Source organism: Salmo trutta, chromosome 20 (genome assembly GCF_901001165.1).
Source record: "Salmo trutta chromosome 20, fSalTru1.1, whole genome shotgun sequence".
NCBI lineage: Eukaryota > Metazoa > Chordata > Actinopteri > Salmoniformes > Salmonidae > Salmo > Salmo trutta.
The window spans coordinates 49178236-49191965 of record NC_042976.1 but is presented as its reverse complement, the minus strand read 5'-3'; the positions used below and the strand labels follow the sequence as shown (position 1 = coordinate 49191965).

General features: G+C 43.2%; 1 protein-coding gene across 3 annotated transcripts in view; it reads right to left on the bottom strand.

The window, feature by feature from the left end:
* Positions 1 to 13730, bottom strand: part of LOC115156202 (collagen alpha-1(XVIII) chain) — a 202118-nt gene that overhangs the window by 30216 nt on the left and 158172 nt on the right. For all 3 annotated transcript variants that reach the window (XM_029703583.1, XM_029703582.1, XM_029703581.1), the window contains one exon: positions 10931 to 11062. In XM_029703583.1, the coding sequence (XP_029559443.1) occupies positions 10931 to 11062 (132 nt within the window). The remainder of the gene's footprint in view (positions 1 to 10930; positions 11063 to 13730) is intronic.

Genomic DNA, 13730 nt, shown 5'->3' with positions numbered 1-13730 from the left:
GGAAACTGCCCTTTACAACAGAACCTTCAATCCAAAAAGAAAATTCAAGCGAACAACCTTGAATTTGGACAAAAATATTATTATCAAAAACTGCCAAGGACCACCCAGCAAAACAACAACTAGCAGAAAAAGCACAGCAAAAACCAAAAAATACCACCAAACCTACAACTGAGAGAGTAGATGTTCAATCTGTAGCTACTTCCAAGGCCAAGAAGTAAGAGAAATATGTTACAATAATCTCTAGATATATTACTATAAGATACCTAAATGCTTAGTTAGGACAGGACAGATATCCTGGCAGCAACTTCCATTTTCAGTGAGGTGCGAAGTGAGAGGTGTGAATGCCCTTGAATACAACAATGCCAGCAGAACACAATCCCAACCCAAATGAAGAGGCCTCACACCCCTATGCATATGCCATCAAAGTGCAGTTCCCCACATAAAATGTTTTATCATGCACGTAAAACGTACAGAGATAAGCCCCTCCAGAGACACTCTTTGCTGACTTATACAAGAATGGGAACGTAAGCAACCTCATCTTCCACACAGACGAGCCCCTGGCATGGCACAGGACAATAAGAGCACACTACTCCTCTGTCAATAGAAAGGGTATTAACCAAGGATGGAAACTCAGAATACTGCACATTGAGGACATCGAGACAGCCTGTGTCAACCTGTACAAGTCTGGAATGGTAATGGTGAATGGAAACCTCAAACCTTTTTAGCAGGACTTTTACAGGATCAAAGAGAGAGCATATGAAAATATATGAAAAACAATTCTCATTTAGAAGGCTAAAATGACATTGCTATCTTCACAAAAGTATTCTCATATTTAATCATATATTTTTTACCACATTTAGGACGAACAAAGTTGAATTACTGTTAACGGATGCCATGCCTTACTTTTATCTACATCCCGAAAAAAAATGCACTGTCCAAACAGCCTCAGATCACACGCTCAGAATATTATTCGAGGCTCGGATTGGACAGTGAAACACACGCTCGCGTTTCATTTCTCTCTCATGCAGTCATGGCTAAAGCCAGCGCAAATTCCTACTATTTATGTGTCCAGGTTATGTGTCATTATAAACAAACAGTTGGTTAAATTCATGGTTAATGCATCATTTTCAGATCTAAGTGATTAATAGACAAAACAACAAATGTCATTGAACCAATTCACTGGCCAGAGATTAGGGCATTCATCAGCAAAGACGCAGTGCAAGCTGATAGTATTTTGGACAACCAAATTGAAGTCAAAATGATTGATGAAATTGAAGTGTGTCAGCTGGATGGTGATTTGCGATTCATAACTTTACCGGTACTACAAGTAGTAGTAGGCCAACCGATAACACCAAGACGGAATGCGTTTGAAGTGATGATGTGCTGCCGATAACAGCTAGTATGTACAGCAAAGTACATTGACAGTGGCACGCACACACTTCGTGCAGATCAGCAGCTCCACAATGATGTGATCGACTGTCTCCAAGGTGGGGGTTTTTCGTGGCAGCCAGACGAAACAATCGAATGACCCAGACCTGATCATGTATTTAAGGAAGCTGAATGGTAAACCACAATCCTCATTCCAGCCCTTTTGGGATGAAGTACAGAAGTATTTTAATGAATACACAGCTCAGGTCTCAGATCGCAGACATGGAGAGTACTTGTACTTACCTTTTGCTATATCAGTTGAGAACTTGCGTGACACAGTGGAAAAGCGGCTTCCACCAGAAACTAAAATCCCATCAATACAGTGGCTAAGACTGCAATTTACACCTAAGAATCCATGCTCCATGTCTGCTCTCCAGTACACAGAAAGGCTTGACCTCAAGTTCATGGTCAAGTCTTGGGTGATAAAGAACATCAAGACTCAAAGTTTGTTGCAGTACAGTGGAACTAAATTAAAGATTTTGCCTGCTTGTGGCACAAGGACTGTGAAATGTTGTGTGTGGATGATAAGGCAATCATCCCTGTCAATAGAACCTGGCCAGCCTATAGGGACCTGTAACAGAGGCAGACATCCAAGCATTGCTCCTGTGAGTGGGCCAGTTCTAGCAGCTGTTAGAAGAGGCCGACCCAAAACAACACGTTTGCCGCAGGAGAGGCAGACGGAGCGACCTACTGGTCAGACTTAGAAGGCGAACACACCATCCACCGCTTCCGAACATATTACTCGCCAATGTCCAATCTCTAGACAACAAGGTGGACGAAATTAGTGCACGAGTTGCCTTCCAGAGACATCAGAGATTGAAACATTCTCTGTTTCACGGAAACATGGCTCACTCGGGATATGTTGACAGAGTCGGTACAGCCACCCGGTTCCTTCACGCATCGCGCCGACGAAGAAGGGCGGGGGTGTATGCCTTATGATTAATGACTCATGGTGTAATCATAACAACATAGAGGAACTCAAGTCCTTTTGTTCACCTGACCTAGAATTGCTTACAATCAAAGGACGACCGCATTATCTACCAAGATAATTCTCTTCTATTATAGTCACAGCCGTGTATATCACCCCCAAAGCAGATACCTTGATGGCCCTGAAATAACTTCACTGGACTCTATGTAAACTGGAAACCATAAATCCTGCGGCTGCATTTATTGTAGCTGGGAATCTTAACAAAGCTAATCTGAGAACAAGGCTTCCTAAATTCTATCAGCATATCGAATGAGCGACACGAGCTGGTAGCCTTCTGGACAATTGCTACTCTAACTTCCGCGATGCATACAAAGCCCTCCCCCACCTTCCCTTCAGAAAATCTGACCATGACTCAATTTTGTTGCTCCCAGCCTATAGATAGAAACTAAAACAGGAAACGCCCCTGCTCAGGTCTATCCAATGCTGGTCTGACCAATCGAATTCCACGCTTCAAGATTGCTTCGATCACGTGGAATGGGATATGTTCCAGGTAGCCTCAGACAACAACATTGATGTATACGGTGAATAGGTGAGCGAGTTTATTAGCAAGAGCATCGGTGATCTTGTACCCACTGTGACTATTAAAACCTTCCCTAACCAGAAACTGTGGATTGATGGCAGCATTTGCACAAAACTGAAAGCGCGAACCACCACTTTTAATTTTGGCAAGGCGACTGGAAACATGACCGAATACAAACAGTGTAGCTATTCCCTCCGCAAAGCAATCAAACAAGCAAAGTGTCAGTATAGAGACGCAATTCAACGGTTCAAACACGAGATGTACGTGGCAGGGTCTACAGTCAAAAACGGATTACAAAAAGAAAACCAGCCCCGTCGCGGACATCAACGTCTTGCTCCCAGACAAATTAAACGCTCACTTTGAGGACAATACAGTGCCACGGACAAGGCCCATTACCAAAGCCTGTGGGCTCTCCTTCACCGTGGCCAATGTGAGTAAAACATTTAAATGTGCTAACCCTTGCAAGGCTGCTGTCCCAGACTGCATCCCTAGCCACGTCCTCAGAGCATGTGCAGACCAGCTGGCTGGTGTGTTGACGGACATAATCAATTAATCCCTATCCCAGTCGGCTGTGCCCACATGCCTCAAGGTGGCCACCATTGTTCCTGTTCCCAAGAAAGCTAAGGCAACTGAACTAAATGACTATTGCCGCATAGCACTCACTTCTGTCATCATGAAGTGCTTCGAGAGACTAGTCAAGGTTCATATCACCTCCACCCTACCTGATACCCTAGACCCACTCCAATTTGCTTACTGCCCCAATAGGTCCACAGACGATGCAATCACCATCACACTGCCCTATACCATCTGGACTAGAGGAATACCTATGTAAGAATGCTGTTCATTGACAACAGCTCAGCATTCAACACCATAGTACCCTCTAAACTCATAATTAAGCTCGAGACCGTGGGTCTCGACCCAGCCCTGTGCAACTGGGTCCTGGACTTCCTGACGGGCCGCCCCCCAAGTGGTGAGGGTAGGAAACAACATCTCCACCCCGCTGATCCTCAACACTGGGGCCCCACAAGGGTTCTCAGCCCTCTCCTGTACTCCCTGCACACCCACGACTGAATGGCCATGCACACCTCCAACTCAATCATCAAGTTTGCAGACGACACTACAGTGGTAGGCTTGATTACCAACAACGACGAGACGGCCTACTCGGGAGGATGAGGGCCCTCGGAGTGTGGTGTCAGGAAAACAACCTCTCACTCAACGTCAACAAAACAAAGGAGATGATCGTGGACTTCAGGAAACAGCAGAGGGAGCATCCACCCATCCACATCGACGGGAGAGTAGTGGAGAAGGTGGAAAGGATTAAGTTCCTCGGTGTACACATCACAGACAAACTGAAATGGTCCACTCACACAGACAGCATGGTGAAGGCGCAACAACGCCTCTTCAACTTCAGGAGGCTGAAGAAATTTGATGTGTCACCTAAAACACTAAAACTTTGAAAGATGCACAATCGAGAGCTTGCTGTCGGGCTGTATCACCGCCTGGTACGGCAACTGCTCTGCTCACAACTACAAGGCTCTCCAGAGGGTAGTGCGGTCTGCACAACGCATCACCAGGGGCAAACTACCTGCCCTCCAGGACACTTACAGCACACGATGTCACAGGAAGGCCAAAAAGATCATCAAGGACAACAACCACCCGAGCCACTGCCTGTTCACCCCGCTTTCATCCAGAAGGCGAGGTCAGTGCAGGTGCATCAAAGCTGGGACCGAGAGACTGAAAAACAGCTTCTATCTCAAGGCCATCAGACTGTTAAACAGCCATCACTAACATAGAGTGGCTGCTGCCAACATACCATCTCAAATCTCTGGCCACTTTAATAAATGTAATAAATGGATTTAATAAAGGTATCACTAGCCACTTTAAATAAAGCCACTTTAAAAATGTCTACATATCCTATATTACTCATCTCATACGTACAGTTGAAGTCAGAAGTTACATACACACCTTTGCCAAATTCCTGACATTTAATCAGAGTAAAAATTCCCCGTCTTAGGTCAGTTAGGATCACCACTTTATTTTGAGAATGTGAAATGTCAGAATAATAGAATAGAGAATTATTTATTTCAGATTGTATTTCTTTCATTCATCACATTCCCAATGGGTCAGAAGTTTACATACACTACAATTAGTATTTGGTAGCATTGCCTTTAAATTGTTTAACTTTTTGGGTAGCCTTCCACAAGCTCCCCACAATAAGTTGGGTGAATTTTGTCCCATTCCTCCTGACAGAGCTGATGTAACTGAGTCAGGTTTGTAGGCTTCCTTGCTCGAACACGCTTTTTCAGTTCTGGCCACAAATGTTCTATGGGATTGAGGTCAGGGCTTTGTGATGGCCATTCCAATACCTTGACTTTGTTGTCCTTAAGCCATTTTGCCACAACTTTGGAAGTATGCTTGGGGTCATTGTCCATTTGGAAGACTCATTTGCGACCAAGCTTTAACTTTCTGACTGATGTCTTGAGATGTGGCTTCAACATATCCACATAATTTACCATCCTCATGATGCCATCTATTTTGGGAAGTGCACCAGTCCCTCCTGCAGCAAAGCACCCCCAAAACATGATGCTGCCACCCCCGTGCTTCACGGTTGGGATGGTGTTCTTCGACTTGCAAGCATCCCCCTTTTTCCTCCAAACATAACGATGGTCATTATGGCCAAACAGTTCTATTTTTGTTTCATCAGACCAGAGGACATTTCTTCAAAAAGTACAATCTCTGTCCCCATGTGCAGTTGCAAACCGTAGTCTGTCTTTTTTTATGGCGGTTTTTGAGCAGTGGCTTCTTCCTTGCTGAGCGGCCTTTCAAGTTATGTCGATATAGGGCTCGTTTTACTGTGGATATAGATACTTTTGTACCTGTTTCCTCCAGCATCTTCACAATGTCCTTTGCTGTTGTTCTGGGATTGATTTGCACCTTTCATACCAAAGTACATTCATCTCTAGGAGACAGAACGCGTCTCCTTCCTGAGCGGTATGATGGCTGCGTGGTCCCATGGTGTTTATACTTGCGTACTATTGTTTGTACAGATGAACGTGGTAACTTAAGGCATTCGGAAATTGCTCCCAAGGATGAACCAGACTTGTGGAGGTCTACAATTTCTTTTCTGAGGTCTTGGCTGGATTCTTTTGATTTTCCTATGATGTCAAGCAAAGAGGCACTGAGTTTGAAGGTAGGCCTTGAAATACATCCACAGGTACACCTCCAATTGACTCAAATTATGTCAATTAACCTATCAGAAGCTTCTAAAGCCATGACAGCATTTTCTGGAATTTTCCAAGCTGTTTAAAGGCACAGTCAACTTAGAGTATGCAAACTTCTGACCCTGATCTTTCCCAATATTTGGAACCAAGATCTGGTCACCCCAATCCACAAAAGTGGAGACAAATATGACCCCAATAATTATTGTGGAATCTGTGTCAACAGTAATCTATAAAAAATTGTCTGCAGTATCAACAGCAGACTCCAAAATGTCCTCAGTGAAAACAATGTCCTTCTTACCAAAATACTGTACAACAGACCACGTATACACCCTATGCACCAATTGACAAACAAACCAAAACAAAATCATCTCATGCTTTGTTGATTTTAAAGAAGCTTTTTACTCAATTTGGCATGAAGGTCTGCTATACAAATCGATGGAAATCTGTGTTGGAAGAAAAACATATGACATTATAAAATGAATGTCCACAAACAGCAAGTGTGCAGTTAATATTGGCAAAAAAACACAGATTTATTTTCCTTAGGGCTGTGGGGTGAGACAGGGACGCAGCTTGAGCCCCACCCTCTTCAACATGTATATCAATGAATTGGTGAGGGCACTAGATTAGTCTGCAGCACCCGGCCTCACCCTACTGGACTCGGAAATCAAATGCCTACTGTATGTTGATGATCTGGTGCTTCTGTCCCAACCATGGTGGGTCTACAGCAGCACCTAGGTTTTCTGCACAGATTCTGTCAGACTTAGGCTCTGATAGTGAAGCCCAAAAAAACAATGCTCCAAAACAAGTACATTTGCCAGGACAACAAATACTAATTCTATCTAGACACTGTTGCCCTAGAGCACACAAATAATTATATCTACCCCAGCCTAAACATCAACACCACATGTAACTTCCACAAGGCTGTGAAAGAACTAAGAGACAAGGAAAGTAGAGCCTTCTATGCCATCAAAAGGAAAATAAAACTCAACATTCCAATTACGATCTGGCTAAAAATACTTCAACCAGTTAACCTGTCTGGGCTAGGGGGCAGTATTGAGAATTTTGGAAAAAATATGTTCCCATTTTTAACTGCCTCCTACACCAACTCAGAAGCTAGAATATGCATATTATTGTTCAGGTTTGGATAGAAAACACTCTGAATTTTCTAAAACTGTTTGAATGGTGTCTGTGAGTATAACAGAACTCCTATGGCAGGCAAAAACCTGACAAGGTTTCAAGCAGGAAGTACCCTGTCTGACAAGGAGTCGTGCGTCTTGCATCTTTTTATTGAAAAGTAAGGATCTTAGCTGTAACGTGACAATTCCCAGGGCTCCGATAGGCTCTCAGAGCCCGGGAAATAACTGAAGGTTTACGAGGGAGCCTCAGGCTGAAACACATTATCACCTTTTGTAAGTGGCTGCTCCGAGGACCTTTGAATGAGGCGCGTGCACCAGTCGCTCCTGAGGAGAAATTTTATTTGGCTGTTTAGGCTCAATGCATACTCCCGGTCGGAATATTATCACTTATCTACGAGTTAAATGGCATAAAAATTGGTTTTAAACAGCGGTTGACATGCTTCGAAGTACGGTAATGGAATATTTAGACATTTTTGACACGCCAATGCGCCATGCACGGGACCGTGAAGAAGCATTCTGATAGTGTCTAGAACTCACGAACAAAACGTCGCTGTTTGGATATAACGATGGATTATTTGGGACCAAACCAACATTTGTTATTGAAGTAGAAGTCCTGGCAGTGTATTCTGATGAAGAACAAGCAAGGTAAGAACATTTTTCTTATAGGAAATGTGATTTTGGTGGAGGCTGACCTGGGTGGGTATCTAAATACCTAGCCCTGTAATGCCGGGCTATGTACTTAGATTATTGCAAAATGTGCTTCATCCGAAAAGCTATTTTAAAATCGGACATATCGAGTGCATAGAGGAGTAATGTATCTATAATTCTTAAAATAATTGTTATGCTTTTTGTGAACGTTTATCGTGAGTAATTTAGCAAACTGTTAGTAAATTCCCCGGAAGTTTGCGGGGGTTATGCTTTTTCTGAACGTCACATGCTAATGCAAAAAGCTGTTTTTTGATATAAATATGAACTTGATTGAACAGACATGCATGTATTGTATAACACAATGTCCTAGGTGTGTCATCTGATGAAGATCATAAAAGGTTAGTGCTGCATTTAGCTGTGGTTTGGGTTTATGTGACATGATATGCTAGCTTGAAAAATGGCTGTCTGATTTTTTCTGGCTGGGCACTCTGCTGACATAATCTAATGTTTTGCTTTCGTTGTAAAGCCTTTTTGAAATCGGACAGTGGGGTTAGATTAACGAGATTCTTGTCTTTAAATAGCTGTAAAATAGTAATATGTTTGAGAAATTGAAGTAATAGTATTTCTAACGATTCAAAAATCGCGCCACTGGAATTTCAGTAGCTGTTACGTAGGTGGGACGAGTTCGTCCCACATACCCCAGAGAGGTTAAAGAACCCATTTCTCTATGGTTGTGAGGTCTGGGGCCTACTCACCAACCAATAATTCACAAAATGGGACAAACCCCGAATTGGAATTCTGCAAAAATATACAACACAAAACAATGCATGTAGAGCAGAATTAGGACTATACCCGCTAGTTATCAACATCCAGAAAAGAGCTGTCAAATTCTATAACCACCTAAAAGGTTGCGATGCCCACACATTCCACCAAAAAGCCCTCACCTACAAAGAGATTAACCTAGAGAAAAGTCCCCTCAGCCAGCTGGTTCTGGGGCTCTGTTTAAACACAAACAGACCCCCATGCCAGCAACACAATTAGACCCAACCAAATTATGAGAAAGCAACAAAATAACTATTTGACACACTGGAAAGAATCAACCAAAACACAGAGCAAATTGGAATGCTATCTGACCCTAAACAGAAAGTACACAGTGGCATAATACCTGACCACTGTGACTGACCCAAAATGAGAAATTCTTGACTGTGTACAGACTCATTGATCATAGCCTTGCTACTGAGTGAGGTCGCCATAGGCAGACCTGGCTCTGAAGAGAAGACAGGATATGTGCCTACTGTCCACAAAATTAGGTCGAAAGTGAGCTGCACTTCTTAACCTCCTGCCAAATGTATAACCACATTAGAGCCACATATTTCCCACAGATCACACAGACCTACAAAGAATTTGAAAACAAATCCAACATTGATAAACTTCTATATCTGTTAGGCGAAATACCACAATGTGCAATCACCGTAGCAAGATTTGTTGCCCGTTGCCATGAGAAAAGGGCAACGAGTGGAGCACAAACAACATTGTAAATACCACCAATATCTGTTTATTGATCTTCCCCCACTATTTGTACTACAACTACTTGCATATTGCTAAAAATATAACACTTGAAATGTCTTTATCTTTTTGAAAGCCTTTTGAGTTTACTGTTACTTTCTAATAGTTTTTGTTGATGTTGTTAAATTAGTTTCTTCTCACTTCTGTTTATTTCACTTGCTTGACAATGTAAACATATGTTTCCCATGCCAATTAAGCCCGTTTGAATTTAATAAAAAAATGTAGAGCGCTCACAAGAGAGCGAGAGTGCAAGAGAAAGAGAGCGAGAGCGAGGCTAAGAACCGAATCCTGACATTAGAACCACACGCCTCATATTGACTCCGGGATGCTGGGCTTCTAGGCAGAATTCCTCTGTCCAGTGTCTGTGTTTTTTTGCCCATCTTAATCTTTCCTTTTTATCGGCCAGTCTGAGATAAGTATTTTTCTTTGCAACTCTGCCTAGAAGACCAGCATCCCGGGGTCGTATCTTCACTGTTGACGGTGAGACTGGTGTTTTGCGGGTACTATTTAATGAAGCTACAAGTTGAGGACTTGTGAGGCATCTGTTTCTCAAACTAGACATTCTAATGTACTTGTCCTCCTACTCAGTTGTGCATCGGGGTCTCCCACGCCTCTTTCTATTCTGGTTAGAGCCCGTTTGCACTGTTCTGTGAAGGGAGTAATACACAGCGTTCCATAGCAAAGACCCAAATGGTGTTCCATAGAAATCCTGGTTGAGAATGAAACAATGGAACAAATGAACAACGAAACAGCACAGCAAGTAAATTAAAGAAATAGGTTTAGATTATGTTTTACTGGTAATGGGGACATACATAAATGCCAACAAAATAACTTTTTGGTCAGTGTTTGTGTGTGTAACCTTTATTTAACTAGGCAAGTCTGTTAAGAACAAATTCTGAATTACAATGATGGCCTACCCCGGCCAAACCCGGACGACGCCGGGCCAATTGTGCGCCGCCCTATGAGACTACCAATCACAGCCGGATGTTATACAGCTTGGATTCGAACCAGGGATTGTAGTGATGCCTCTTACACTGAGATACAGTGCCTTAGACCGCTGTGTCCATGTGTGTGTGTTAACTATTTAACTGTACTAGAATGCTTAAAAGGCAGCTAAAACTTTAAATATCGGTTATCTGCATTGTTTTTTTTGGCAAGGAAAATATTGGATATCGGTATCGGCCAAAATGTCATATAGGTGCATCACTACCAAAAACTATTGTTGAACTAAAACTGATCAATAAAATGTAAATCTGAATGTTGACGCAGCATTCTTTTAACACTGGGTAATGTTTACAGATTGTTTGACAAGCTAGTGAGATTCTTGTGATACTAAGAAACACTCAGTATTAACATTGGACATTAGTAATCATGCATCGTAAAGACCATTGAGATAGGGAAACCCATCTCTTATTGGACTCACAAAGCCAGCGTGATAGCTTGGTCCGGGGGGTCCTGGTGGCCCGGGTTGTCCCACTGGTCCCATTGGTCCAGGAAGGCCAGCCAATCCGCCCTGTCCTGGCTGACCAGGGATGCCAGTCAATCCCTGTGCACCCTGTGGAATGGAATGAAGGTCAAGATTTAAAAAACAGTCATTATCATATTGATGAGCCATTGTTCCATTTGTTGGCTATTTTACAGCATCTGAGTAGGTATCCATTGTCATCCATTATCAGCAATATGCAAAGAATAAGATCCAATCCACACACTACACTCTGAAAAAAAGGGTTAAAAAATGGTTCTTCGGCTGTCTTCATAGGATAACTATTTTTGGTTCCAGGTAGAACCCTTTTTGGTTCACGGTAGAAACCTTTTGGGTTCCATGTAGAACCCTCTGTGGAAATAAATAAATATGTATTCAAAGGGTTCTCTTATGGGGACAGCCAAACAACCCTTTTAGGTTCTAGATCGCACCTTCTTTTCTAAGAGTGTACTAGTAGGACACACTTCACACAGGTATTAATCACATTGTAGGGCAATCAAAGCAACATTAGGAGAAACTGACCAACTGCAGATACAGATAAAAACAGAAATACTTTACTTAAGTATTCAGACACTTTGCTATGAAACTCAAAATTGAGCTCAGATGTATCCTGTTTCCATTGATCATCCTTGAGATGTTTCTACAACTTGATTGGATTCCACCTGTGGTACATTCAATTGATTGGACAATATTTGGCACACACCTGTCTATATAAAGGTCCCACAGTTGACAGTGCATGTCAGAGCAAAAACCAAGCCATGAGGACAAAGGAATTGTCCGTAGAGCTCCGAGACAGGATTGTGTCGAGGCACAGATCTGGGGAAGGGTGCCAAAAAATGTCTTCACCCACTGTGTTCTTGGGGATCTTCAATGGTGAAGACATTTTTTGGCACCCTTCCCCAGATCTGTGCCTCGACACAATCCTGTCTCGGAGTGTGTATATATATATATATATATATATATATATATATATATATATATATATATATATACACACCTTTATTTAACTAGGCAAGTCAGTTAAGAACAAATTCGTATTTACAATGACGGCCTACACCGGCCAAACCCAGACAACGCTGGGCCAATTGTGTGCCACCCTATGGGACTCCCAATCACGAGCGGATGTGATGCAGCCTGGATTCGAACCAGGTACTGCAGTGAACAAGAACCTGATTTTGCACTGAGATGCAGTGTCTTAGACCACTCAGGAGCCCATTCTTAAATGGAAGAAGTTTGGAACCACGAAGACTCTTCCTAGAGCTGGCCGCACGGCCAAACTGAGCAATTGGGGGAGAAGGGCCTTGGTCAGGGAGGTGACCAAGAACCCGATGGTCACTCTGACAGAGCTCCAGAGTTCCTCTGTGGAGATGGGAGAACCTTCCAGAAGAACAACCTTCACTGCAGCACTCCACCAATCAGGCCTTTATGGCAGAGTGGCCAGACGGAAGCCACTCCTCAGTAAAAAAGGCACATGACAGCCCACTTGGAGTTTGCCAAAAGGCACTTAAAGACCATGAGAAACAAGATTATCTGGTTTGATGAAACCAAGATTGAACTCTTTGGCCTGAATGACAAGCGTCACGTCTGGAGAAAACCTGGTACCATCCCTATGGTGAAGCGTGGTGTTGGCAGCATCATGCTGTGGGAGGGCAGGGACTTGGAGAGTAGTCAGATTGAGGGAAAGATGAATGGAGAAAAGTACAGATATCCTTGACGAAAACCTGCTCCAGAGCGCTCAGGACCTCAGACTGGGGCGAAGGTTCACCTTCCAACAGGACAACGACCATAATCACACAGCCAAGACAACGCAGAAGTGGCTTCGGAACAAGTCTCTGAATGTCCTTGAGTGGCCCAGCCAGAACCCGTAATTGAACCTGATCGAACATCTCTTGAGAGACCTGAAAATAGCTGTGCAGCCACGAGCCCCATCCAACCTAACAGAGCTCGACAGGATCTGCAGAGAAGAATGGGAGAAACTCCCCAAATACAGGTGTGCCAAGCTTGTAGGGTCATATCCAAGAAGACTCTAGGCTGTAATCACTGTCAAAGGTGATTTAACAAAGTACTGAGTAAATGTTCTGTACTGAGGAGTGGCTTCCGTCTGGCCACTCTACCATAAAGACCTGATTGGTCGAGTGCTACAGAGATGGTTGCCTCCTGGAAGTTTCTCCTGTCTCAACAGAGGAACTCTGGAGGTCTGTCAGAGTGACCATCAGGTTCTTGTTCACCTCCCTGACCCAAGCCCTTCTCCCCCGATTGCTCAGTTTGGCCAGCTCTAGGAAGAGTCTTGGTGGTTCCAAACTTCTTCCATTTAAGAATGGAGGCAACTGTGTTCTTGTGGACCTTCCATGCTGCAGAAATGTTTTGGCACCCTTCCCCAGATCTGTGCCTCAACACAACCCTGTCTCGGAGCTCTGCGGACAATTCCTTCAACCTCATGGGTTGGGTTTTACTCTGACATGCACTGTCAACTCTGGAACCTTATATAGACAGGTGTGTGCCTTTCCAAATCAAGTCCATTCAATTGGATTTACCACAGGTGGACTCCAATCAAGTTGTAGAAACATCTCAAGGATGATCAATGGAAACAGGATGCAGCTGAGCTCAATTTCGAGTCTCATAGCAAAGGGTCTGCATACTTATGTAAATAAGGTATGTTTTTCTTATTTTTATAAATGTGCAAAAAAATTAAAACCTGTTTTCGCTTTGTCATTATGAGGTATTGTGGGGTAGATTGATG